At 42.4% G+C, this 27,055-nt stretch overlaps 2 protein-coding genes across 2 annotated transcripts; both read right to left on the bottom strand.

Moving 5' to 3' along the window:
• Positions 1–250: 250 nt before the first annotated feature.
• On the bottom strand, positions 251–3,502 carry LOC115682418 (cytochrome P450 81E8-like). The gene is made up of 2 exons (XM_030606633.2): positions 2,552–3,502; positions 251–1,180 (listed from the first exon to the last, which is right to left on the bottom strand). The coding sequence occupies exons 1-2, from the start codon at positions 3,440–3,442 to the stop codon at positions 560–562; spliced, it is 1,512 nt and encodes a 503-aa protein (XP_030462493.1). The 5' UTR covers positions 3,443–3,502; the 3' UTR covers positions 251–559.
• Positions 3,503–14,712: 11,210 nt separating this feature from the next.
• On the bottom strand, positions 14,713–26,648 carry LOC115682426 (F-box/kelch-repeat protein At3g06240-like). Its single transcript, XM_030606643.2, has 4 exons — positions 26,603–26,648; positions 26,425–26,487; positions 26,129–26,273; positions 14,713–16,082 (listed from the first exon to the last, which is right to left on the bottom strand). Exons 1-4 carry the CDS (start codon positions 26,646–26,648, stop codon positions 14,927–14,929), a joined length of 1,410 nt encoding a protein of 469 aa, XP_030462503.2. The 3' UTR covers positions 14,713–14,926.
• Between the last annotated feature and the right edge of the window lie 407 nt (positions 26,649–27,055).

The following is a 27,055-nucleotide window of genomic DNA, read 5'->3' on the forward strand; positions in this document are numbered from 1 at the left end:
GATGAATTTGCTCGATGCTGTAGTAAATTTTTGCGCGGTACCTGAATAAGGGCACGACATTCACTTTTGAAAACATCAGCTTGTAACTAATTTAGCAAACAATGATCTCTCTGTAACTAATCTCCAATAAAAGATGAGAAGAAGTATATTCTTGCATTTACATGTAGAAACATAATGCAAGAAGAGTAACTTGCACGAAAGTAGAAACGTGGAGGAAAGAAAAGAAAGAAAATTGCGAAAAGAAGGCAGATTAAAAAAGCATGTGACCTTGCATTAGCAATAGAAAATTAAACTACAAAAAAAAACTCTAAATCTATACTTTCCGAACGGCTACATTTATTCAAGAAAAGTACTACTAGGTTTATATAAGAAAATCCATAGAGCCACCATTAGCACCATATATCTTCTGAACTCTAGGAACCTCCTCTATAAAGTTCCAAAACAAATAGGAAAATGAAAATATACAAAAGTTGAAACTCATAAATTATATGCGGACTCTTACTACATATAATATGAAAGCATGTCCACCAACTATTTCGCGACAAACTAGTCGACCAACTTAATCTCTAGGGACGAGTTTCTCCATAGAAGGGCGTACTTTACACATTAATTCTAATGGTACTACTTTTGGCATGGTGGTTCCTGAGCCTTCCCTCATGTCGATCTCTTCTTCGCTCACTCTTTTCCAATCAAAACATTGAATCAGCAACCCCAACGTCCACCCTATGACCCGCTGAGCCAAGGGTGCACCAGGGCACGCCCTCCGTCCCAGCCCGAATGGCAATATCAACGTACGTTGCTTTTCGCCACCACTGCCCTCGAACCTTTCGGGCTTGAAGCTCAATGGGTCCTCCCACAACTCAGGATCTCTGTGAACAGCCCATGCATTCACCGTCACAATAGTGTCGCGTGGAACGAAGTATCCTCCTATTGTGCAATCAGCAGATGACGCGTGCGGGACCAAAAGTGGCGCTGTTGTGTTTAGTCGAAGAGTCTCAAAGATGATGCACTGAAGGTAAGGTAGATTCGAAACATCCGATTCTTCTACTAGACGGTCGTGGCCGATAACGGAATCAATCTCTTCTTGGGCCTTCTTTAACTTTTCAGGGTTGTTTAGTAAGTTTACCATTATCCATTCTAATGTAAGCGATGATGTGTCTGTTCCGGCGGCTAACAAAACCTGCACATATGTGTAAGAAGTTATTGTGTAAATCAACTTTAGGATTCAGAGATAATAAGACTTCAAATGACAATAACAATACTTACAATAAGACTATCTAAAAGAAAAGAAAAGGGCATTGTACTTATAATATTAAGTCGGAAAAGAAAAATGAAACACGACATGTCATTTACCACAGGTCCGTCAGTAATGCAAATATTTTTTCCTACGAATCGGTTACTTTACTTAAGTTCTTTCCAAGATGACACTACTTTGGATCAACGCAGTTCTAAAAGGCATCTTTTGATATTGCAACTAAGAATTGAAATAATCACTACCTATAATTGGTATATGGTCGTGTAAGTGCACAAACATATATGTAATCACGTAGAAAATCTAAAAGGAAAGAGTATAAATCTTAATAAGTCGTTGTGGTGTCCCAACTTGATATTAAGATTGATATTTGTACCAATAGTCCTAAACGTGGTGCTCAATATGCAATCAACAATTAAGCATTTGAAAAAGTGAAATCAAATCCAATTTGAAAAACTGCAATCAAACCCAACCCAACCCAACCCGATCATTCGTTATTACCAATTTTTTGCCTTCCGTCGATAGTGACTCTCTCCTTTTTCTTTCGCTCCATTTGATAATGACCCCTTTATAGTCACAAATCCAAAGACGAAATAGCAAAGTTTTGATTTTTGTAGGGTCAATAAAATTCAGGCAAAGTCTGGTTGAGCAGATTCGTGGATAAGCCAATCCCAGAAACCCACAACCATATCTGCTCCTTTTATGAACTCCCACAATCAGAAAAATTTGGACCTTTCATCTAAATCTATGTGAGACATCATTATCTTCTACGAAGAACACTGAATGGGATTGCTCCAAGTGATAGAGTGAGAGTGAATTGCCCAGCACCACAAACATCAGCCTAGTCAACATGTCAGTCTCGAGGAAAATTGACAATACATGTGCGAAAAAACAACGGTGATTGCAACTACGGGCTACACATTTATTCAGTAAATTAGTTATATCTAAGATTTTAGTTTATTTGTGAGAGAGTGCGATATATTCTGTTTATTGAAAAACGAAACCTACGATTTTTCACCATTCATTGTAAGTAGTATTATCACTATGATTTGTGGTGGAGGTGCATTCTAAATATTCGAAACAGAAGCAACATAAATCGGTCAAATCTACGCGGCCGTGGCTCTGGGCACAACAAAATTGCCCGACTCAATTCAACGACTGACAACTCATATCAAGTTGACAAGAATGGACGACTGAGAAGACACACGGCAACTTTGCCGTGAGTATTCTCACGGGAGGGTAGGATTTGCCCAGAAGAAAAAAACAGATGTAGAGATAGGAATAAGAAACAACACTTACTAAGACGAGGCCTTTGATCATGAAGTCCGAGTAGTCTTCCGGCTGAGACTCCTGTAGATGCAGAAGATGACTGATCATGCTGTCCGCGAGCTCTGGGTCGCCCTTCTTCCTCCGGTGCTCGTCGATCAAGCCCTGGATGAACGCGTCGATCTTCTCCTTCAGCTCCACCACCCTCTTCTTGACCCCATTGTAATCTACCAACTTTAGTATGGGCAGGAAATCGCCCGCGTAACTTATCCCGCCATTCCCGACGATCTGCTTAATCACCTCTCTCGCCTCCCTCGCCTTGGCCTCGTCGACGTTCACGCCCTCCCCGTAGTACCGCTTCCCCGCGATCATCCTCATCATGATGTTGAACGTCAGCTCCGACAAGAGAGTCTTGAGCTCGACCTGGTGGTGGGACATGAACCCGCCCCGGGCCAGCCGGAGCATCAGCCGCCGGATCTCGTCCCTCCGGACGTGGGAGAGCACGTTGAGGCGGTGCGACGAGAGAACCTCGATGGTGGCGATCTTCCGGAGGTTGCGCCACCTGTCGCCATAGGGCGCCGTGACGAGGGTGGTGTAGTCGTAGCCAAGGTGCTTGCCGATGAACAGCTTGGGGCGGTTGGCGAGCACGATGTCGTTCTTGGTGAAGCATTCCTCGGCCAGTGGCAGCGACGACACGACCACGAACCGGCGGACCCCGAACCGGAGGCTCATGATGGGGCCATACTTGGTGGAGAGGCGGTGGAGGGTCCGGTGAAGGGGCAATTTCAAGTGGTGGAGGTGGCCAATGATGGGGAGAGAAGGAGGGGATGGAGGGAGGTTCTTGGGTTCTCTTGTTAGGAAGATGTAGAGCATAACCAGAGAGAGGACAGGGAGGAGGCCCGCATACAGAACTGTGTTTTCCATGATTTTTTCTTTGCTTCGTGTTGCGAATTGCTAATGGAGGTTCTTAACAACATGTGGGTGCTGTATGTATGTATTTATAGAGACCAGAGGCCAAATCCTCGTTCCTGGAAGCCTCGAAGGGAAAGCGGTCAGCGTAATCTACTGGAGTATTTGGATATATTCAGTATTAGAGTTGAAGATTAATCATTATAATCGCATCAATTACATGTTCATTATTTTTGGATCGCGAAAATTTTGACTTCAATTTTGTACAATGCTCTTTACCCGGTTCATCCCTTGTGCCCTATATGGTTTGTGACATTTGTCGAGTAATTTGTGAGTAATATTAACTTCAACGACTTGACACATATGAAAAAAAGTCGGATCATTATAAATGGTAAATAAGCAGCCCACAAGGTGGAAACGCGAAATTAAACGTTGTTTTTTTGTTTCTTGTTATATGTCAGCACTACTCTATCTCACTTTTGTTCTACACAGGGATTTAACGCCCGCCCCCTCACTCACAAAAATATAGTAACACGTGGTACTAATGATTCGTCGTAACTCGTAATTAAGGTAAAAGAATTGCAAAAAATGAGGTGGTGCCATATATCAAGGGAAAATTTCAAATAAGGGCTTGAAGTGCCCTCACTTTCTTAAATTAAGGTTTGAAGTTGACCTTGTGTCATATAAAGGCCTGAAGTGATATGTCAGTCTCAAATAAGGGCTTGAAATAGCTATATAAGTTTCAAATAAGGGCCTGACCTCGTCGGTTGGCGAAATATTCCGGCCGGTCAATGAAATTTTCATTCGAAAATAATTTTTATTTTAAATTATCTTTTCTTTTTTCCTTTCTTTTCCATTTTCCTTTTTCTGGTTTTCTCTTTGTTCTTTAGAACTGGCCACCGGCGAAGCCCAAAAAGGGCTGGCGAGGGCCGGCCTCACCCATGGCTAGCGAGGGTCGCTTGTCCCAAGCGAGGCCGTCCCTTGCCTGTTGCTAGTGAGGGTGGCCCCCACCAGATCGGGCAAGGGTGACCCTCACCCAGCCATTTCCAGGCTTTGCTAGTGGTTGGCAACCAGCCACCGGCAAAGCAAAAAGTAAAAACCAAAAAATAGGAAAAAAAGGAAAAAAATTCAAAAAAAAGAAGTTAAAGGACAAAAATGCCATTATCAGTCGGAAAGTCAAGCCCTTACCCACTTCGGGCGCTTATTTGAAACAAAATCTACTTTAAATTTCTTATTTGAGAAAATGATGGTACTGCGTGCCTTGATTTGAGTGAGTGTACTCATTTGAGTAAGTGCCCTCATTTGACATAGGTCCACTTCATATGCTTATTTGAGAAAATGATGGCATTTCATGTCGTTATCTGAAATTTTTCCATACATCAATGTACTTAGAAATTTTTGTGAAGCCATATTTTTTTTTTTGGTCAAAATGAAGCCCTATTTAAAATAAACTCTCATCAATTGCAAATTCAAGTAGAAGCCCCCTCTCAAGGACCACCTGGTTTTGACCACAAAAAAAAAAAAAGAAGGACCACCTGGTGGTTGACGCGTTTGATGACGCAATTGTCTGTATGCCTCAATTCTAGAGATGAGCAGAAGAGATTGAAAAGCGATCTCACTACCGCGAGATGATAATCGTCATTGATTACGTTTTGGTGCTGACTTCATGCTCAACCATAATCCAAATCCACCGGCGGGATGATAATGCTTGTAATCTATGTTCATTTGCTACAATTGATGCTTGTAAATTTTAGCCCTTCTTCTATATTTCCAAATGATGTTAAAAAATACGTCATGCTTAATCATAATCCACAAATTCATCCGGGAGTTGCCGTTTGAAGCCATGGGCACTTCTATGATTTGAGAAATAGATCGTATTGAATCACGTTGCTACGTGTCTTACGGTCAAATAACAAAAATATAATAACATATGGTCAAATTATTTTACTAAGGTGAGGCCAATTTTTAGAATAAACTTTTATGAATTGCAAATTCATGTCAGAGTCACCCGAGGACCACCTGGTGGTTGACGTATTTGATGACGCAATTGTCCATACGCTTCAATTATAGAGATGAAGGGTAGAAATTGGAAGCGATCTCCCTACCATGAGATGATATCGTCACTGATGACGTTTCGGTGTTTCTTTAGACCTCTAAACCAGAGATAGAGAGAGAGAGAAGTAGAATATTACTTGAAAACTTGTTGTAAGAACAGTAGTAGGGTTTGAAGAAAATTCATATACAATTACGAGGGTTGTGAAATCATTTTTAAATACTAAATTATTTCTACTATGAATGATCCGTCGTCTATCTTGAAGATACAATTTGATCGTCTTAACTCTTTCGTAGAATTACATACAAAGAAATGAAACAATATGGCGTAACCTCTTAAATTAATTCGATTTATTTACATGATATAATAATATACATTGCGAGTAACGTGAATAAGTAAAAATGCAAGTAAGCAAAATAAAAAGAAGGGAAAATTTCAAATCAGTACCCAAAGTGGAGTCATTTTCTCAAAAAAGGGTCCAAAATGGACATAGTGTCAAAAGAACCTGAAGTGCCCAATCAGTTTTGAATAAAGACATGAAGTGCCCAATTAGTCTTAAGCAAGGGCTTGGGTTCGCCGGGCAGTCAAATGCTCACCGGCCGGCAAGCACGTGACTATTTCGGCGATTGGAACAAGAGCAGTTTCGTCTCTTACTTTTTAAAATTTTTTTGTTTCTTTTTTCCTTCTTTTGTTTTTTTCTTTTCCTTTTCTTTTTTTTTCCTCTCTTCCCTCCGTCGGCCAAAGCCAAGGCCGGCGGAGGTTGCCGGCCTCAGGCGCAAGCTGCCCTTGCCCGACGCGAGCGAGGGCAACCCAAGGTCGGGCGAGGGTCGCCTCGCCTGGGCTGGGCTGGGCGGGCGAGGCGAGTGAGACGACCCTGGCCAGACGCCGGCGAGGGCAACCCTCGCCCGACCCTAGGTTGCCCTCGCCGGCGTCGGGCCAGGGCCGCCCTCGCCTTGGCTAGGTGGGTGAGGGTCGACCCTCGCCCGCTCAGCCCAGGCGAGGGCAGCCTCCGCCTGAGGCCGGCGACCTCCGCCGGCCCCGGCTATGGCTGGCAGAGGGAAGAGAGGAAGAAAAAAGAAAAGGAAAATGAAAAGAAAACAATAGAAAAACGAAAAACGAAAAAAAATTTTAAAAAAGAAAAAGACGAAACTACCCTTGTTTCGATCGTCGGAACAATCACATGCTTGCTGGCCGGTGAGTATTTGACCGGCCGACGAACTCAGGCCCTTACTTGAGACTAATTGGACACTTCGAGCCCTTATTTGAGACTGATTGGGCACTTCAGGCCCTCATTTGATACTATGTCCACTTTGGACCCTTTTTTGAGAAAATGACTCCACTTTGGGTACTGAACACTCAGGTGGCAATTTTACTTATCACAAGAAAGAGGTCTTTCTTGAGCTCATTTCCACTCCCAACAAAGATGAACACTCGGGTGGAAAATGTGTTCATTACCCAAAGATCTTTGTTGGGAGTGGAAATGAGCTCTTTCATGGATAAAGATCTTTCTTTGTTGGGAGTGGAAATGAGCTCTTTCTTGGGAGTGCCCTGAGTGTAGACATGGCCACGGTTCAGGAACCGCTGGTTCCGGTTCCGGGCCGATTCCGGGTCGGTTCCGGTTCATAATTTAAAATTCTAAAAAAAATTATGAAATAAAAAATTAATGAAATTATGAAATAATGAATTATTCAATATAAATTGTAATCAAAATGTAAATTGTAATCAAATTTGGGGACAAAAAGAGAGAATGAGGGGGCTTGAACTTAATAAATTATCATTAAGCGCCTTACAATTCGTTTCAAAGATCTATAAAAAAAAAAGAGCACAATATATATGCCCTAAAATGACCCAAAAACCTAAGCCTATCCGAACCCCCGCATTCCGTGCGCAGGGGTCACATGTCGTCGGATTATACTTCGATTTCCTAAGCTCACGTGGGCGTGCCCGGTATGAGAAACAAGGGTCCCCGAAATATTTGCCAACTCCAACAGTTCTTTTATCCTCAGTCGTCGCTACCCGTTCCGGTTCCGGTACCGGTACCGGTACCGGTGGTATCTCCGTCGTTAAAGAATTCGGATTCATTATTCCGATCTATCTCTTGTTGTCGGTATTGAGGCTTCGTCCAATCATCGACACAAACTTGCATCTCCACTGATTCTGGAGCTAATCTTGAATGATGTTCGTCCAAAATATTACCTCCGGCACTGAATGCTTGTTCGACCGCAACTGTGGAACAAGGGGTTGCAAAAATTTGTTTTGCAATAAGAGAAAGGATTGGGTATTGGCTTGCGTGCCTCTTCCATCAATCCAAAATTAAAAAACCTGTACTACCTTCGGATTCAGTAAACTCAAAGGAAACGGTTAGATAAATCTCTAATTCAGAAATATTTCCTATTACTCCCTTTTGTTTTTTTTTTGTCTATTTAATAAAAGTTGGTACCCTCTACTAATTTTACATGTACTCTCATTTTGTGTCTCGGTAGATTGAGAAGATCCAATATCACCTAAATTATATTTAATATAAAATTCATTATATAATTCTATTACTACGTTTTTAACCTCACTTAGTATGGTTGTAACATTTACCATATCATAATGTAAACATTGATAATACGTATGCAAATAATCATTTAAACCATCTAATTTGCAACGCGGATAAAAAACACAAGCAACTAAATAAATAACGGGAATTTCGCTATAATAATGTAGCCACTTCATTTTCATTGTTACTATAGTATGTTGTAATTCAATATCATTTTCATATTCGTCAAAAATTCCGACAATATTAATACACTCTACTAAAAATAAATGCGTAGTGGGATAATAAACACCGGACAAAGTATAAGTTGCATCATTAAAAACCTTTAAAATATCTAATTTTTTTTTGCAAATACCCCACTCTTGCGGGTACAAATTAATCTGAGGTATATTATTAGAAATGAATGCACATAATAAATCTTTATATTCATAAAATTCACTAAGCAAGTGGAAAGTAGAATTCCAACGAGTTGGAACATCTCTTGGAAATCTTTTTGGCCTTTTGGCATTTTCTCTACAAAATTTACCCCATTCTTTCATTTTTTGGGATGTTTCCAAAAAAATTGAATCGCCGTTTTTATTGGTTCAAAAAAAATATCAAGAGTTTTCAAACCATCTTGTACACATAAATTTAAAACATGACAAGTACATCTAACGTGTAAAAATTTTCCGCCAAAAGCGGGTTTACAAATATTTTCTAAATCGGCAATTGAAGTGGTATTTGCCGCGGCATTATCAAAACCAATTGAAAAAATTTTGTTAAGCAAATAATATTCTTCTAAAATTTGCCTAATCATTCTATAAATATTATTTGCCGTATGCTTACCATCGAAAACTCTAAATGCAATAACTCTTTTTTGAATACTCCAATCGTCATCTATCCAATGACATGTTATGCCCATGTAAGAATGCATTTGCCAATGATCACTCCAAATATCACTACCTATATGCACACATCCATTAAATTGCATAAAAAAGTTTTGTAAATCCTTTTTTCTATTTTTGTACAGATCTTTAATTATTCGTTTAAGTGAATTTCTAGGAACACGTTTTGCTTGTGGAGCACATGCTTTTTGTACAAATTGATTAAAATCAAATCTTTCTCCAAAATTAAATGATAAATGCTCAACGGAAACAAATTTACCTAATTCTTCCTTATAAGTTTTTTCATTAAAATGAAATAAAGGGGAAGTGTTAGGATTGACGTACCCGGAAATTTGTTGTTGCCTGATATCGATTCTCGCTTGGGTTGGATGTTTGCTTCTAAGATGTCGTTTGAATGTTCCATATCCTTGTCCACCTGTATATTTATATATTTTCCCACAATGTTTACAAATTATATCATACCTTTTTTCACTAATATCAAACATTTCCATTTTCGTGAAGTGATCCCAAATGTCAGATGTAAGTTCCCGCTCCGCCTCCTTTGTTGTAGATATTTCGGCAGGAGGGATGAAGACTTTCTTGCGTCGGGACGCGCTCCACATCGGGAAAAATGTTGATTTCATCATCTTCAAAATTTGCATAATCACGAGGATCAAAAGAATGATGGGATTCCGTCATGATATTCTTACCTTTGCCAGTTGGCACTCGACTTCCACTTGCTATTTTTCGAGTGGATTGAGAGAATTGAGCGGATTGATTAGGAGAATTAAGAGAGAATTGCGCGGATTGAGAAAATTGAGAGAATTTAAGAGAATTTGAGAGAATTTAGAGTATTGAGAAAATTTGAGAGAAGAGAATTGAGAGTATTGAGAGAATTGAGATTTGAGAGTATTGAGAGAATATGAGAGAATTTTAGAGAATTTATAAGAAAAAAATGAGAAGAAAATTTAGGATAAAAAAAAAAGCTAGATAACCGTTGCAATTACAACGGTTATCTTTTTAATTTTTTTAAATTTTAAATTTTATTTTTTGACTTTTGCGATTTTGCCCGTTGCCAAGGCAACCTGCAAAGGCTGCCCTGGCAACGGGCCACAGCAGGGCCTGCAGACGTGCAGGCCCTGCTGTAGGGTTTTTTTATTTATTTTTATTTTATTTTATTTTTTTAATTTTTTTTTGGGAACTGGGCCTGGAACCGCCTGTTCCGGGCCGGTTCCAAACCGCGGGCCGGTCAACGGTCCGGGCCCGGGTTTGACCGGGCCGGTTCCGGGCCGAAACCGGCCCGTGGCCATGACTACCTGAGTGTTCATGGACAAAGACTCCACCTGAGTGTTCAGTTCTACTTATCCTGAGTGTTCATGGACAAAGATCTTTCTTTGATCCAACTTATCCCACTACCCTATGAGCTCTTTCTTGGAAGTGGAAATGAATTGGACATCGGCTCTCCCCATTGTATATAGATTGAGACTAACGACCAACCTAATTTGCCATGAACCAACAAAAGGAAGTAAATAAATTGCGTAACAACAGAGATAAAAGGCTTACTCAATCGAGAACCATGGCAAACACAAGGACATGTGTATGAAAAGTGAGTCTCGATTTCTATCTAGACAGTTTAACAAGGTGAAGCTAAGACGGTGATTTGACCGTCGCAGTCTCGCGTTGGTGTTAGGCCCTCTTAACTCCGGCTCAGTCGAAAGAGATATCCTATAGTCACGCGGTCTCGCGGACAAGGATAAACACTTACGACATCAAGAGAGAATTTTCGGAGAAAAGAAATGCAACCTTTACATCGCAGTCTCGCGTTCGAGATTGTATCTTTCTTAACACCATCTTAAAGTATCCTATCACGGCCCAGGTCCGGTAGCATGGTTGTGTGTGCAACAGGTAGTGCTAAAACATTTAAAGCATGCATAACAATTTATAAACAAATAACGCTTTAAGAGTTCGAAAAAATAAACATTCATTCCCAAACACCAAACCCACAAAACAAGGGGTCAACAATCACTTATTACCTTATAACTCCTAGCTGCAAGAACATTCACATTAGGGGCATAATTGAACAAGATAAACGGCCTAAGTCCATTAAGAATTCTATTCAAGTCCCTAGCGGAGTCACCAAGCTGTCGCGACCTCCCCGAATCGGCCCCGTCGCCTAAGTGGTTTGACTAATGGATTGCTAAGTCTAAACCTAGCTCGGGCTCTCCCGAGCCCATACCAACTCGCGACTTAAGGTTTAAGTTGTTAACATGCAAATCAATTTCATCTAGAAGTCATCACTAATCAGTTTTTGATGGGTCGATTAGATACCCAAGTAAAGCATGGGAGAACTGCTTCACTTCTATGAACTAGAGAATCAATCGGTATGGAGACTTGATTACACTAATTGATCAACTAGTGCACTTTCGGTACCTAACCTTGTTCAATCACCACCTAACGTGTTCACACTAATTGGGAGTCTCAAAATTCGATTCCTAACCAAGCTAGGGGAAGCAACAATCAACACATAGACCTAACATGCATAATCAACCACATGCAAGGTTAAATTAAACACGTAATTCAAAGTGTGTGAACCAAGCAACGTGCAATCAAACATAACACTAATCGCACAATAGGGCAAGAAAAGCCAATTCCAAAGCCCAAATAATATTTTTTGATTTTTGAAATTTTTAAAATTTTTTAAATATTAAAATAATATAACACGGACCCAAGTTGGACCTCCACATCCGACCCAGATTGAGACTGACCCGGGAGCGCTGGACCGGATTGAGACTGACTCGGGCGCGCCAGCCCGGGTCCACAACTAAATTGAGCTCATTTATTGAGCCTGGTCTGGCAAAATTTTTTTTTTTTAAAGGGAAAGAGCCTTGCTCGAATTTAAAAAAAAAAAAAACAAAAGCCCAAAGCCCAACAAGAAAATAAAACCTCAAAGCCCTAAATACATCGGCCCACAACTTATTTCGGCCCATTCAAACGAAACCCTAGAGCCAAACCCTACCTAGTTACGACCCGTTTGACCGACCCGGTTTGCAGCCACAGACCCGACTCGCACAAAACCCTAGTGCCCGCGACTTAAACGCCAGCCGTCACTCCGCCTTTGCCGGCCGGCGCCGGCTCCTTTAAGCCGCGGCCAACGCTTTGCCTTGGTCCACATCGCCACCCCGACGAGGAGCGGCGAGCGTCCTCCACCTGGGTCACCGCCATGGTGACTGGCGACCGACCGAGGCCGTCCATGCCCCGACGAAGGGTTGAATAGCCGCGAACCAGCCAGGTCCCGGCGAGGGACTAATTGGTCGCTTCCTCCCGCGGTCACGCCTGGACAGTGGCTCGAACCGCGAACCTCCTCCGCCACCCGAACCACAAGCCAGAGACTGTACTGAGCCAACCAAGCCCCGACGAGAGGCTGGATGGCCGCGTACCAACCAAGTCCTGACGGGGGACTGGCCAAGCTAAACCCTTACTCGTGTATCGATGAACGAGGATCATCCTCGTTCGTCGGCGACACACCAAAACTTCCGCACTAAGCTCAGCGAGCAACCAGGACACCGCAAGGGAAGGGAGAAACAGCAAGGCTCGGAAACGCATCACACGCAAAAGAAAACGACGCACGGATTTCACTTAGGCAAAGCACCGAATAGCTGGGGCACACGACGAAAACGAGAGATTTCCGATTCGATCGAGGCTCAAACGCACCCGAAATTCACACATAAAAACGCATAGACAAACAGGATCAAGCTGGAGGTGTCATGGGCCGGAACTCGTGCGAGTCGGATGGCCACGAGCTCCGGCCAGTGAGCCCGAAAAACAAGGGACGCAGACTAGAAACAGGGGAAGGAGGGGCGGCCGTTTGCGGCACTCCCTATCCGGCTTGGCGGCGGTGAACGCGATAGATCAGACTATGTCCGATCGCCTCGCACACCTCCGAGCCGGAATCCTCGGGAAATCGACCCCGAATCAAGCAAAATAAAACCCGGCGAGAGCTCAAGCCAGGACCTACCGCGAGGAATGGGGCGTGCTGGAGCTTCGCCGGCCACGGTTGAGGCGTGGCGGTCACCGACAGGAGATTGTTCACCCTCGAATCTCGCTCTTCAACGCTCTCGGCCTCACTCTCTCTGTGGGATCTCTCTCTCTCTATTCTCTCCCCACCCGTTCTCTCTCGGTTCCATTCAGCTTTAAGGGCCACGGCAGGTGCGCATAGCTTCCTGCCACCGCCAACTGCTGTGGCCGGCCTGATCCCAACCCGAGGATCACACCGGCCTGCCCCTTCTGCCTCTCTGTTTCTGCTTCGTCCTCTCCCCTGTACCAGCGACGTTGGGGGGAAGAAGGTGAAGAGTCGCGGGCCGTGCCAAGGGGAAAAGGGGCCGGCCCGCGTGGGAAAATAAGAAAAAGAAGAATGGACCGGCTGGCCCGGTCCGTTCGAATCGGGTTGAACCTGCCCGAAAACCTCCCTTTTTTTTTTGAAAATTAATTTTTCAAATTTAATTAAATTTTTTTCCAACGAATATGTTCTAATAAACCCTATTAATGCAAATGCACCTAATGTCTATATGCCATGCAATTTCTACGAAAATATTTTGGTTTAGGGGTTAAAAATTAAATCCTAATTTTCTATGCGATAAAACCCTAAATGATTAGGCAAAATTTAGGTGTCAACACCCATTAAATCGAACTTGAGAAATACAACATCATGATGGAGAAAAATTAAAGAGTTGAGAGTAATGGAACAACTGCATAAAGTTATTGACTTGGAATAAAAAAACATAGCAACCCATTCTTGCAAAATGAAATTAGAAAGCATGTCATCCTATCTAATCAATCGGCCAACATAATTTAAACAAGTTATATGGGTCATCTTCCGAAATTGGAAGCGTTTAAAGATAAAAGAGAGAGAGAGAAAATCAAGGACTTCACAAATTGAACTCATTTTGTTTAGTCTTTGGTCTCAATTTGATGTATTTCCAAATTTGAACCTGTCCTATATCCTACTAATTTTTTTTTATATTTCGTCGCATTAAGTTATTCTCTAAATTTCATTTGCATTTCAAATGAAATCATTGATTTGGATCAAGACATATGTATTTTTTTTCGTATGAACTTGGTGCCTTTTGATGAAAAGATGGCATTCACCAATTAAATTTCTTAAAAACTCATGTCTTTTTATTATTATTATCATTGTGGTTGATAAGTGATTCTTTTAGTAGTTTGGAGTTGAATGAAATTTCTCCAAATTAAAATGCAGAACCATAAGCAGGCCCAACACAATTGACCACGAAGGTGACCCTTGTCAATGGGACGACAGTTGTAAATGAAGCAAGAATAGTCCATTTTGCTTTTTGTCTTGACTTGATTTTTACTATCCCAATCATTAAATTATCTAGATAATTATAACAAAATCGTGTGTCGTCCGAATATTTCATTATAAACAGATTTTTCGTGCTACATATGTACGTATGTATGCATTTGTCTTTATCTATAAGTTCGTAGGCGTTTGTTTAGCTTTGTCCCAACATATTGGTATTTCCTCCAATAAACCTCTCTGCGGACTTGGCCAAGTCCTCTTCTCTGTACTATTGCATGCTTTGTTTGTCCATTCCCTCCCCGTGATGCTAGCTTCGGCAATCTCAATCCCTTCGCTCTCTTAGGAAACATAAAGAGCACGTGACTACGCAAATGCGTATGCGATTCGGCGGATTCACGACAAATATCAGATTTGATTTCGTTTTCGGAGTTTCGATAAGTTTTGATTTGGGCTACTAAAATGCAAAGTTCTTCCGGGTGCAAATTGTGAAGAGAACACACTTTGCCTAATCTAAAAGAAAAACTCAAAATGTGAAAATGCATATATGCATTCTAAAGCTTGCAAGAAGTACCAATGGCAGATGGGGCACCACCTCACTTCTTCTACCCGTCATTTTGTGGCCAGAGCGGATATGTATAAGACCATTTCTTCTAAATTCAAATCCCTCTTTCAATTCTTTTGCAAGCAGAATCAATCTGTCGTACCGGTAAATGTAGAAGCAACCGAGTCATCTCTCAAGCGAAACAAGGCTCTCCACGATAGTGACCAGATCATATTCCGTCCATAGCGGAAGATTTGTGAATTGGCTTGTAATTGGATTCCAAGAAACTCGTTCTCCACCATCTAGTTCCATCAGAAGCTCGCCATTCCTCGTGAAGCCATCAAATCCTGCTACTACTCCACAAGCCTTGAAAGTATACAGCTTAGTCCAAGACCGAGGCACGCCGTACTCCCTCATAACCCAAACAGAACAAACGGAATGCAGTTCGGGATCCACAGCTGCGTTTATGAAACTGATGAACACAGCCAGCAAGTCATTTAAAACTGCCAGAGACATCACCAAAGCGACAGAGTCTGCGTGAGAAATCTCTTCCGGCGGCAGAGCCATTTCATCAAACACCTCACCGGCAACATCGAACAAGACTATTGATCCGTACCCACCCTCCTCCTCCCCCAGATCACCGAACTTGGAAGCAAACCAGTGCAGATTCCCATTCAAGAAGACCGCCCGGTCGTCTTGACAGAGAGCAGGAACCTCACACGCCAAGCTTCTCCACGAATCTGCGCGGAGTGAATAAATCTCGACCCAAGGCTCCGTCCCACCAGAGCATCGGCCATTATCATCTAAAACATAGAGAATCCTCACAATCTTATAGTCATTCGACCTAGCGTCGATGCCAAACCCTAGAGCTTCATGAGGAGTCTCCATGAAAGAAATTTGAGGCTCCGGACCGGATGGTCGAACCGCCCTGTGCTTCCTGGTGAACAGATTCCACAGATACATCGTCCGACCAAAGCCATCGCCGGAAATTTCCGCGACGCAGATCAGACCATCGCACGAACCGACGATCAGGCAACAGTCGGGAGGAGTAACGAACGGGATTGCGATTTGCGACCGGGGAGGGAGGGTGAGAGACCCCTCGGAGAACAGAGAGCACAGGTTCTGGACAGGATCCCGCCAATCTAGGCAGGCGGTGTGCCAATTGGAGGCATCGAGAGCGGAGTGGCGCAAGTGGAGGGCCGCGAAATCAGGGTCGTCGACGGCGGAGCGCCACGACCGGCAGACGCACCTGCATCGGAGGACAGATTCCACCGGCAACCGCTTCAGGATCTCGGCGACGACGTCTTGAGGGAGCTTCGGGCCGCCGTCGCCGTCGCCGTCGCCGTCGCCGTCGCCGTCGCCGTCGCCGTCGCCGTCGCCGTCGCCGTCGCCGTCGCCGGAGGAGGAGGAACTCATGGTCGGAGAGGGTTGAGAAGAAGGGCGGCGAAGTAGAAAGCTGGAAAGAATTTGCTGCGGTGCTGGCCGTCGCGGTCCCCTTTATCTCCCTCTCTTCTTTGTCACGCGAAATCCACGTGACGCGGCACGGTTTCGTCACGTGACTCGACGCGGAAGTTTTCTAATGCGCGCTCTCTACTAAAAGTTTTTGTAGAGCGGGGCAGGGCTCCGGATTTATGTGGTTGATTTCCCCGTTTTTTGAACCGGAAACCCCGTTGACCCTGATCGCATATCGACTAATTTTAGGGTCGACCTAAGAACTAGACGGAGCTATTTTTTTTTCCCGTTTGGTTATATTTTTTGAAAAATCTACATTGTGGCATGTATGAAATTATAGTTTTTTTTTTCTTTTTCAGAATAATTTGTCAAATATAATCAATTTCTATAAATATTTTCGTTTCCAAAGGAAAGAACCCACTCCAAATAATCCTCGAAATCGGGCAAGGAAGGTGAGAGTCCAAGAGAGAGAGAGGCGGCAAGAGTGAAGCTTCTCGATCACAAAACTCAAGACTAAACCGACGAAGAAAATTATGATTTAAACAAGTTGTATGGGTCATCTTACCAAAACTACGATTGTCTAATCTGTTTATATTTTTTTTTATCTCTATGGCCGCGTTTGGTCGACCGGATAAAAGCCAGGATAGGATATATTTTATCATATCCTGTGTTTGGTGGTGGTCCAGGATAAGATAAGGTCGGATATAGACCGGATATAGCCCGGATAAAAAAATCCGAGGGGAGAGGTGGGATAAACCCGGATAGGATTTCTAATGCCTATTTTTCTAGAAACCCTATGCTCCACTCGCCGTCATCTTCATCCCCACACCTTGTGCACTTTCACCAAAAAATTTCTCGGGTTTTTTTCCTTCACTGACTCTTCCGGACCCGTGAATAGAAAAAAAAAATTATCATATCCAACTTTAAATCCGTAGTCCACCAAACAGTGGATAGGATATGAAGAAATCCCATGATTTCTTATCCTATCCTATCCAGTCCTATCCTGTTTAGAAATCCGGACAACCAAACGCAGCCTATAAGTTATTTGCTAAAAGTCATCTGCATTTGAACTAGAATCAATGCTTCGCATCAAATCACATATAATTTCTTTGTATGAATTTCCAAAGGTTCTTTTTGATGAAAGGATGACATTGACAAGTTAAACTTTATCATTTGTTTATGATTTCATTGTTTGGGCATTATGTTAATTAAATAGAGTCGAAATAAAATTAAAATGTCCGGTTTGAGTTGAAATGTAGTCCATGCCGAACCACAAGCACGCCCAACGTAATTGAGCACGATAGTCAAAATAGCTTGGAAGAAGGAAAAATAGTGATAGTAAAATTGTCAACCTAAATAAATAGGGGTTTTGATTTTTTTCTTGATTTGTTGTTGTTATGCCCGTCATTAAATCAGTTAGATAAATAAGCACACCATAGTGTACAGTCTGAATATCTCATTTTAAACAGATTATTTGTTCATGTATTCACGTATGTATGCATTTGTCTTCTTCTTTTTTTTTTTTAGGTATGTAGGATTTGTTTAGGTTTATTACAATTTTCACACTCGTCCGCACGAGTATCAATGTATATTTTAGGTGGAATTTAGCAATTACTTTATTATTTTAAGGACTATTCGTACAAATATTGTTAATTCAATTCATACATTCTTAAAGCAAATGAGCTATAACCTAAATTAGTAGTCTCCAAATCATCAAACGATCAAACACATATGCACGCAGATGACAATGTGCCGTGCTGGACGCAAAAATCTAGCTCGTTAGGTGAGGTAAAAGTTTTGCCTAAAAAGGAAGATATATGAATTTTATATGAAATCTCATATAATTTAGTACATAGTTAATATATAGTAAAACATACATCAAGCATATCGGTATTTCCTCCAATAAGCTCTCATTGCCCTCTATCCGTCAATTAGGTTGATTTGCTTACATATTACTCATAGAAAATACACCAAGCACGAGCTAGCCAAGGGTGCGATAACCCCGCCAGCCCCTTTCAATTGGTCAATGGCAATGTCCTAACGGCAAATCTAAATTCTCTTAATATGTAAAATTAACATAATAAATTAGGTAAAGGAGAACTGCAATTCTTTTTTCAGTTAAGAGTAAGTTTATACATTGCATCATCAACCTCACGAAACAAGAGGGTCATAGGATGGAATATTTCCACGAGCAGCCCAAAGGGATAGAGACAACCGTTACAAGCTGTGTTGAGAAAATCTCCTATTAAATTTTGAAACTGACAAAATTATCCATATTTTGATTTGAATATGATAATAGTATAGTAGTGTTTTTGTAACAAGAACTACTTATTAAAAGAAGTTCATTCATAGTCAAGCTGTTGCTGTTTGAATTTGCGGCTATGAAGAAATATCTATATTGATTTCGATATTATACCTTGTGTTGTTCAAATGACATGGATAAAGATGGCTATTGCTTGGATATCTTCTGAAAAACAGGATGGATATTGGTCTATCTTATACGCAGATGAATTTGATTACTTTAGGCTCTATGCTATAACTAGACATCATCAGACGCATGAAAATATATTCAGATGCAAAACTTCAACCATCACAACTAGTGATCTAGTCTGGATTTCCAAATTAGAAAGTATTGATATTCGATCTTAAAGATTGTTTTGCAACAAAATCTTTCATGCAAGACATCTATGATTGATTGACAATCACTTCATAGACAAGTTACTTCCCTAAATCGAAGAACTTCACTCATGGAAACTGGAGATTTGATTGTATGGGTGACCAAATCAACGGGGATTCAGATGTTATCTCTCAAAGGCTACTCAATCTCCATTACGTAATCTCATTGAACGAGTTGATTGGAGAATGATTATCTGAAGACTATCCAATGGGTAGGTTGGAAGTGAGGAATATAAAAGGAGACAGAAGTGCTGAAGAGAAAAGAGAGGTTCATAATAAAAATTTCCAAAGTCCGAGAGTACTTCCATACTTGTCTTTCGTGAGCTATAAAATTGTAATCTTTGAGAGACCCTGAAAAGAGTGATTAAGCGAGATAGTGAGATCTATCATACACTAAAGATTATTACTCATGGTTGTAATCTCTTATTGATTATCTAATGAAATCCAATCAATATACTGTTAGCGTGGCAGAAGGGACACAGACTTGATCTAAGCCGAACCACTATAAATTGTGACATCCCGAATTTAGACTCACTTGGAATTTATGAAGTGAGTGATATCTTTAACGCACTTGTAGTTGTACCTTGCCCAGAGCTGATCACTCTTGGGATACTAACCTTTAGGGTAAGGCTAAATAGGGATTTAAGTTCGCGAGACCAAAGAAATTCTATCATGGACTGACTTTCGACCATAAGGATTGTCGAGGTGATATTTTGGGCCAACATAGGTTGATCCAAGGATGGTCACGGATCGATTCGCCAATGTCATACGAATGGGTCGTGGGTGATTCCGCTCGATCATGAGATGAATTACGAACGATCTTAAACCTATTCCGAACGATCACACCTCTCGGAACTAGTGATTAATCCTCCCAATTACATGACAACCGAAGTCGCCATAATTCGAGTGATCTTAAATGTGGCTCAACTTAGTGTCGACCACGGGTCAATTCGCGTATTGCCCATGTCACACCCCGAACCCCAACGGGCTCGCGACATCCCTTCAACGGTCGTATTGAACGCGACGTCCCAAGACGCGTCGCCGACCCAAACGAACTACGCAAGCGGAAGCAAAATAAGACAACCCAGACAACTAACATGACGACAAAAGGATAGCACGAAACAATAATTGTATAACGTCATAAAGCAGTCACTATTACAAAACGATAACCCGGGCTACCAATTTCAAACCACAATTTTCAAAAGGGGGCGGTGGTTGACAAGCTTATCTCCTCTACAAAAAGGTACCCAAAAGACAGGGTAATTTGATCTATCCTTCAATCCCTGTGGTACTCTGGCGGCATCTCGGAATCGATCACGGTCGCAGATCTGAAAGTGGTTATATAATAACCGTGAGAACGAGTCTCAATAAGCAACACCCTAAACCCCACCTAGGCCAATGCGTACCCAGACAAGTCTCAACATGCAATCTAACAGATAAAATATATATAATTCACATCAATGGACTTACCTCACCATCCAATCACATGCCCCCACTACACATTAGTCAAATCATGATAATGAAATAATATTCCAATAATATAACCCAATCATTCGAGCACCATCCACACTCGCACCCAACCAATCCAACCAAACATCCACACGTACCATCAATTAATCCAATCAAATATCCACACGTACCATCAATCAATCCAATCAAATATCCACACGTACTTTAAGCCAATCCAACCAATCACATTTCGCACACGTGCCCAACCAACCATCTCACGACCCGCGCCACTGCGCCTCAAGTCCATTCTCACGGCCCGTGCCAATGCACCTCAGGCTCAGCCCTCCGATCAATTCGGGCTCTGTCCCTCACTGGACATCTCGCACTTTCTCACGACCCGCGTAAACACGCCTCAGGTCTGACTTTCCTTTCACGGACCACCGTCAACACGTCTCAAGTCCGTTCTCACAAGCACACAAGCCACACAATTCAATCAATTCCAATGGCCGCCGTCAACACGTCCCAAGCCAAACTTTCCTTTCACGGACCACCGTCAACACGTCTCAAGTCCGTAGCCCTCCGATCAATCCGGGCTCAATTCTAATGATTGACGTAAACACGTCCCGGTCCAACACACCTTTAACGGGCCACCGTCAACACGTTTCAAGCCCGCATCCATTTGGCACACCGGCCATTCATGCCTTCACACGGACCGCCGTCAACACATCCCAAGTCCGTAGCCCTCCGATCAATCCGGGCTTATAATCGACAGGCATACACACGCCATTCAATTCAATCAATTTCACGCCAATTGCACCAAGCGATCCACATTCACAACTCAATTCAATTCACGACACGCCACACCAACCCACAAACTCGACATTCAATCGGCCACATTCAAACATCAAATTCATCCACAAACGCCACGATAACACCGAATAATTCTCGAGAGAGAGAAAAACCGAGAATATACAAAATCGGGTCCAAATTGGGCAGTTGCGCAGTGACAGAAATCTATTTGAAATAAATAGTAAATAAACTCCAAAAATTATGAAATTTGGATATGTTGTATAAAACATCTTGATAAACATTTTATGTGAGAACTCGAAACCCAGTTTCAATTGTAAGCACCTCTTTTTTTCACTTGAAGTCAGACGAAAATCAACCCGTCCGGTCAGGCTGCCTGACCATCAAAATGCATCTCATCCAGTACCCAAATCACTTTGGAAAGCCTTGAAATTTTTATATGTCATAGCCACAAATGTCCCCAACAAGTTTTGTGAAGGAAGTATTTGAAAATGGGTTTGAAAAAATTTATAAAAATTCGAACAGACTCGAAGGTCGGAGGAACAGTTTTTCCGGCAGACTAATTTCGGTCCAAAGATGGACTTCCAAATGGCCTCCAATGATTTCCAAAAATTCTCAATTTAAATTATACCATACTTCAAGATGTTATGAACAACTTTCATGAAGAACACTTTCACAAATTCGTCCCACAACAGTCACAGAGAAAATAGCAAAGTCCAGCGACGCAGCAGCAACCCTACTGGAAATCAACCAACAAGCACCACCAAGCACAACCAGCCACTAAACCAACTATCCACAGCCCTAATCCACCCCTAAACATGTCCATTAGTAACCCACTAGCCTAACCAAGGATTAGGAAGTCACTTACCAAGGGTTTAAGCAAGAAAACCGGTGAACAGGCAAACTGAGCTCCGGCGGTGAACAGGGCTGGACGGGAATCTCCGGAGACTTTCCGGCGACCAGGTTGGGATGGTTGGAACGAACACAAGATGGTGGTAGTCGGGGTACCAGGAGTGAGGCCTAAAGAGAGAGAGAGAGAAAGAGGGGGAAAATGGGTGTTTTCCAGTTGGTTCTGGGCTAGTTCAGGCTTTTGTGAACAGTGTGCATTCCGGCGGCCGAACGGGTGGCTGACCGGCGATTCAGGCGGCGAATCCGGTGGCTTCTGAACCGGAGAAGCAAGGCGGAGGTGATGGTGCTTGGAGCTTCGGCCGATTCCAAGGAGGGAGAAAGAGAGAGAGCTCCGGGAATAAGAAGAGAGAGAGAGAGAGCAAGTCAACCCACTCAAGTGCAATCCGAGGGTCCAAAATTGATCTTGGTGAGCAAGCCAAGATCTAAGGGCCACGAAAATTCCTAGTTTTCAAATTAAAGAAAAGGCTAAAAAGACACTAAATAAAATAAATCCAGAGGGAGGTATACTGGTCAAAATCCGCACCCGGTCCAAATTTCACTTTCTGGCTAATATGGGTAATCTCGAGGCTGGCCACAATAATATCGACACCGTCCAATTAAATTCATCACGAAACTCCCAGAAATTCGACACCAAAGTTCGGGCTCTAAATAACGGCCAAATTCGATCGAGTGCAATTCTAGCGAAATCTCAATTTTAAAAACAATATCCGAGAGTGATCAGTTCCCGGACGAGATTTTACTATAAGCACACTGACGAATTACACGTTTTATAAATCCCAAAAATGGGTCGAAATTCGGAATGTTACAGCCCAAGAGCCGCCCGTTAGTCAGAGATACGCTCAAATCGCGTTGGTTCGATCTAACCACTAAATTGAATCCAAGTTTGGGTTTCCGAATTTCTTGAAAGTCATGACAGAGTAATTGGACGACGTTGTTATTAACGTGTTCAGCCTCGAATTTGTCCGGATTCGTCAGAAAAGTGAAATTTTGACAGGAAGTGAAAAATGACCGTTTTGCCCCTGGGATTTTGTGAAGACCAAGTGTAATATGAGAAGGCCATTTTGGTCATTTCATACCAACTTTAGAGATAAAAAATTTTGGACGATTTTGCCCCTGCACTTTTTGTGAAATTCCGATTTTACCCTTGCATATTTTTGGTGAGAGTTGATCTTGGCTGTCGATTTTAAGATAAGCTTGAATCGTGGCCGTCGGATGGAAAGTTGAGAGGAGGGTAGGATGGTAATTTTGGCTTGGGGTTAGGTGCACCAATTATTGTTGCCACCTATTTAATCCTTTTCTCTCTCTCTCTCTCTCCTTCACTTTCTCTCCTCATTCTCACGCCTACACCATCATCTTTCATTTTCCTTTCCCTCTTGGCCGAACCATCTCTCTCTCTCTCCCTTGGCCGTGTAATTGGCCGGAGCCGTGCCGAATCGCCACTCGCTCGCCGTCCGCCGTGCGTCCAACCGCCGGACCGCCGTGGCCACCGCTTCCTTGCCGTCCCCTTGCTAGGTTGTTCTTGCTTGGAATTTTCAAGTAAGTGACACTCTATTCCCTATTTAGGATATCGGGTATTGACGGGCTCGTTTAGGCACGATTTAGTGTAGTTTTGTGGGCTGTTTTGGACGAGGGTTATTATGGATGAAATTATGGTGATTTGGTGAGTAATTAGGGGCTAAACGAGGGCTGAGTATGGTTGATTCAAGTGCTGCAAAATTCGGTTTGGTGCGTAGGGTGTATAATTTGGTTCGGCTCTTAATTGTGTGAAATCGTGGTGTAGTGCCGTGCTTGTTGTGCCATGATTTTTGTGATGAAAAAAATGGAATGTTATGTGATGGTTGTATGTATATTACATGGGCTGAATCGAAATGGTTGAATTGGGTGCATTTGAGTGCATTTAATTAATGTTCGAGTATGTGAACGTGTGAGATTTAAGGCCTGTGATGTGCGTGTGATCACTAAAAAGCCCTGAGGCGTGTTTACGCGGGGTACAGATAAAATATGGCGTGTTGGCATGTTCGCGTGATCACTTAATTCCTGAGGCGTGTTTACGCGAGGAATTGAACCGGCCTGATACGTGTTTACGCGGGTCGTAATAGGAATGTGGAGCCTGAGGCATGTTTACGCGAGCTGTGGAAAGAGATTGAGAGTGAAATGTGTGATGTGGCAAGTGAAAATGAGATCGAGCCTGAGGCGTGTTTACGTGGGCTGTGGAAAGAGATTGAGAGTGAGATGTGTGATGTGGCAAGTGAAAATGAGATCGAGCCTGAGGCGTGTTTACGCGGGCTATGGAAAGAGATTGAGAGTGAGATGTGTGATGTGGCAAGTGAAAATGAGATCGGACCTGAGGCGTGTTTACGCGGATCGTTGGCAAGTTTAATGAAAATGGTGTGGTGGTGCATGAACGAGTGTGAAATGCGGAGTTCGGAAATGCCATATGTTCGACTTTTGCTTTTGGGCATGAGATTAGTTTGAAAAGTGCATGTGGTTGGAATTTGTGGAATTGAGACTAACGTGCATATTGTGTATACTAAGAGCCCAGGTAAGTGCATTTGTGTACATGTTATGTGTTTATTGAGTGACATTATGTTTGGACTTGTCTGGAGGTACGTGATAGCCTAAGTGGGGTTTAGGCTGTCGACTTATTGAGACTTGTCTCATAGTTGTATAAATTAACATTTTCAGAACCCCGGCCTGGACCATGAATCCTTCACCGCCACCGCCTCAGCGTTTTGGCATACCTATGCACACCGATCATGCAGTAGTAGAGTACCCTATAGATGACAATATGACTTGGATTAAGCACACCACAGTAATCTGGGTAGATATAGGACAACTCCTTTGGCAAGCCCATAGTTATACAGCCTGGTGCTTCCGGGAGGGTATTGACGAGTTCGGTCCGGTTTGTGGTTTTGATGTCCCTTTCGATGGAGTGGGAGATTGGGGTCCATCGGCTATACCTCCTCCTGATGGTGAGATGACCAGCCTCAACACTAGCTTCGCACAGTCAGGTCTTCAGCCTGTACCTGCAGAACCTTAACCCACGATGGCTGAGCCTGAACCGGAGCCGGGAGAGTCACAAGCAGAGGTTGATCCGATGGACGTGGATTTGGAAGAAGAGCTTGAGGTGGAGCCTGAAGAAGAACCTGAAGAAGAACCCGAGGAGGAACCGGAAGAAGAGCTAGAGGAAGAACCTGAGGAAGAACCGGAGAAAGAGCCGCCGATTGATGTTCCAGACGATTCTGATGATGAGCTGATCGAGATTGAGGCGGATTCTGAGTCTTTAGAGGAGCAGGTGGATCAGGGGGAGTCAGATTCAGGTTTTGGGGAGACCGACTCAGAGTGGACACCGTCTAGAGGACGTAGGGGTTAGTTAGGGGTAGGGTAACCCTTTTTGAAGTGCCCCCTTTTTGGAGTTAGTATATACCCAGACTACTGATCCCTTTTGATGTTGTAGTGTGAACTTTAGAAGCCCAGTATGCGTGTATAATATGTTTATTGTAAATAGTATGTAATGTTATAAGTTTGACTTGGTAATGAACGTGTATTCTCCCTAGTACCCCTTTCTAAATATTGTATGGGTGTATGTTTGCTTCCGCTAGTGCTTTATCTCTGTGTGTGAGGGGTCGGCGACATCCTGGAACGTCGCAATATTCGACCGAAGAGGGATGTTGCGAGCTCGATGGGGTTCGGGGCGTGACATAAATTCTATGTGCAAATTTTCTTATGTCAAAAATCTTGTTGATTATTTTTTATATACCTTTGCACACTGATAAAATGCATTGAACTTCTGCTGATATTCGGACTTTGGCTTTCACACACTGATCAATATCATCATATAACTGTCAGTGTTCAAACTCTGATTTTGACTACTTTACTTCCAGCTTAAATTTGTGAAAATACATTAAAATCATCTATTCACCCCCTCTAGGTGATGTTGGTAGCTTCAACAATTGGTGTTAGAGCTTGGTGCTCATTATTTGAAGTGTCATATTACTTCCGAGTTAACGATTTATTATGTCTGGCAATCTTGCACCAGGTATCATTGAAGGATAGAGCAACACTAGACCTCCCTATTTTGATGGGAAGGATTACAACAAAAACAAAATGGAAGCCTTCAATAGATCCACAGATCCTCTTATGTGGGAAGTTGTGCAAAATGGGATTAATCCTTCAACTGGAGTCTCTTCCACAACTGCAGATTCCAACTCAAGGGAAACAAATAAGAACAGAACTGCAACTGCAATAATTACTCCCATTAAATGAGCTAAAAGAGAAGCTTTAGATGTTAAAGCTCTTTACTCTCTTTATTGTACTCTCTCTCCTGCTGAATATAACCGTGTCTCATTTTGTGAAACAGCAAAAGAGATATGGGACAGGCTTCATGTTACCTTCGAAGGAACTGATAGAGTCAAAGAAACCAAAGTTAACACTCTTCTTGGTCAATATGAATCCTTCAAGATGAATCCAAATGAATTAAATTTTGAAATTTCTACAGATTCACGGACATAGTTGATAGACTTGCATATCAAGGGAATCCAATTTCAGCACCAATGAAAGTGAACAAACTTCTACAAGGACTCTCAAAGGAATGAAACCATGTCAAAACCTCCATCCGAGAAACTCAAAGGATCATGCCATTATCTATTGATGAATTCATTGTAACCGTTCAATCATATGAAGTTGAACGAATCAACGAATTAGAAGATCCAAAAGGTAAAAAGTCCATTGCTCTAAAATCTAACGTTGATTCTGACGAAACATACTCTGAAGATGATGAAGAGGATGATGAAGAGTTTGCACTCATGGAAAAGAAGTTCAGGAGAATGTCCAAGAAAGGAAGAAAAATCCTCCAAACAAGCTAAGCAAAGGAAGTCCTTCAGCATCAAAGAAGAAGGGAAAGACGTTATTTGTTTTGAATGCAGGAAACATAGCCATATAAAAAAAAACTACCATCTTGTAAAGAAAAAGAAAAGGCAAGTTTGAGAAATCCAAAATGTCTCTAAAGGCAGAGACCTAGAG

The sequence above is a fragment of the Syzygium oleosum genome, unplaced genomic scaffold, assembly GCF_021117445.2.
Source record: "Syzygium oleosum isolate NSW1041296 unplaced genomic scaffold, Sole_v2.1 Sole_v2.26, whole genome shotgun sequence".
Lineage (NCBI taxonomy): Eukaryota > Viridiplantae > Streptophyta > Magnoliopsida > Myrtales > Myrtaceae > Syzygium > Syzygium oleosum.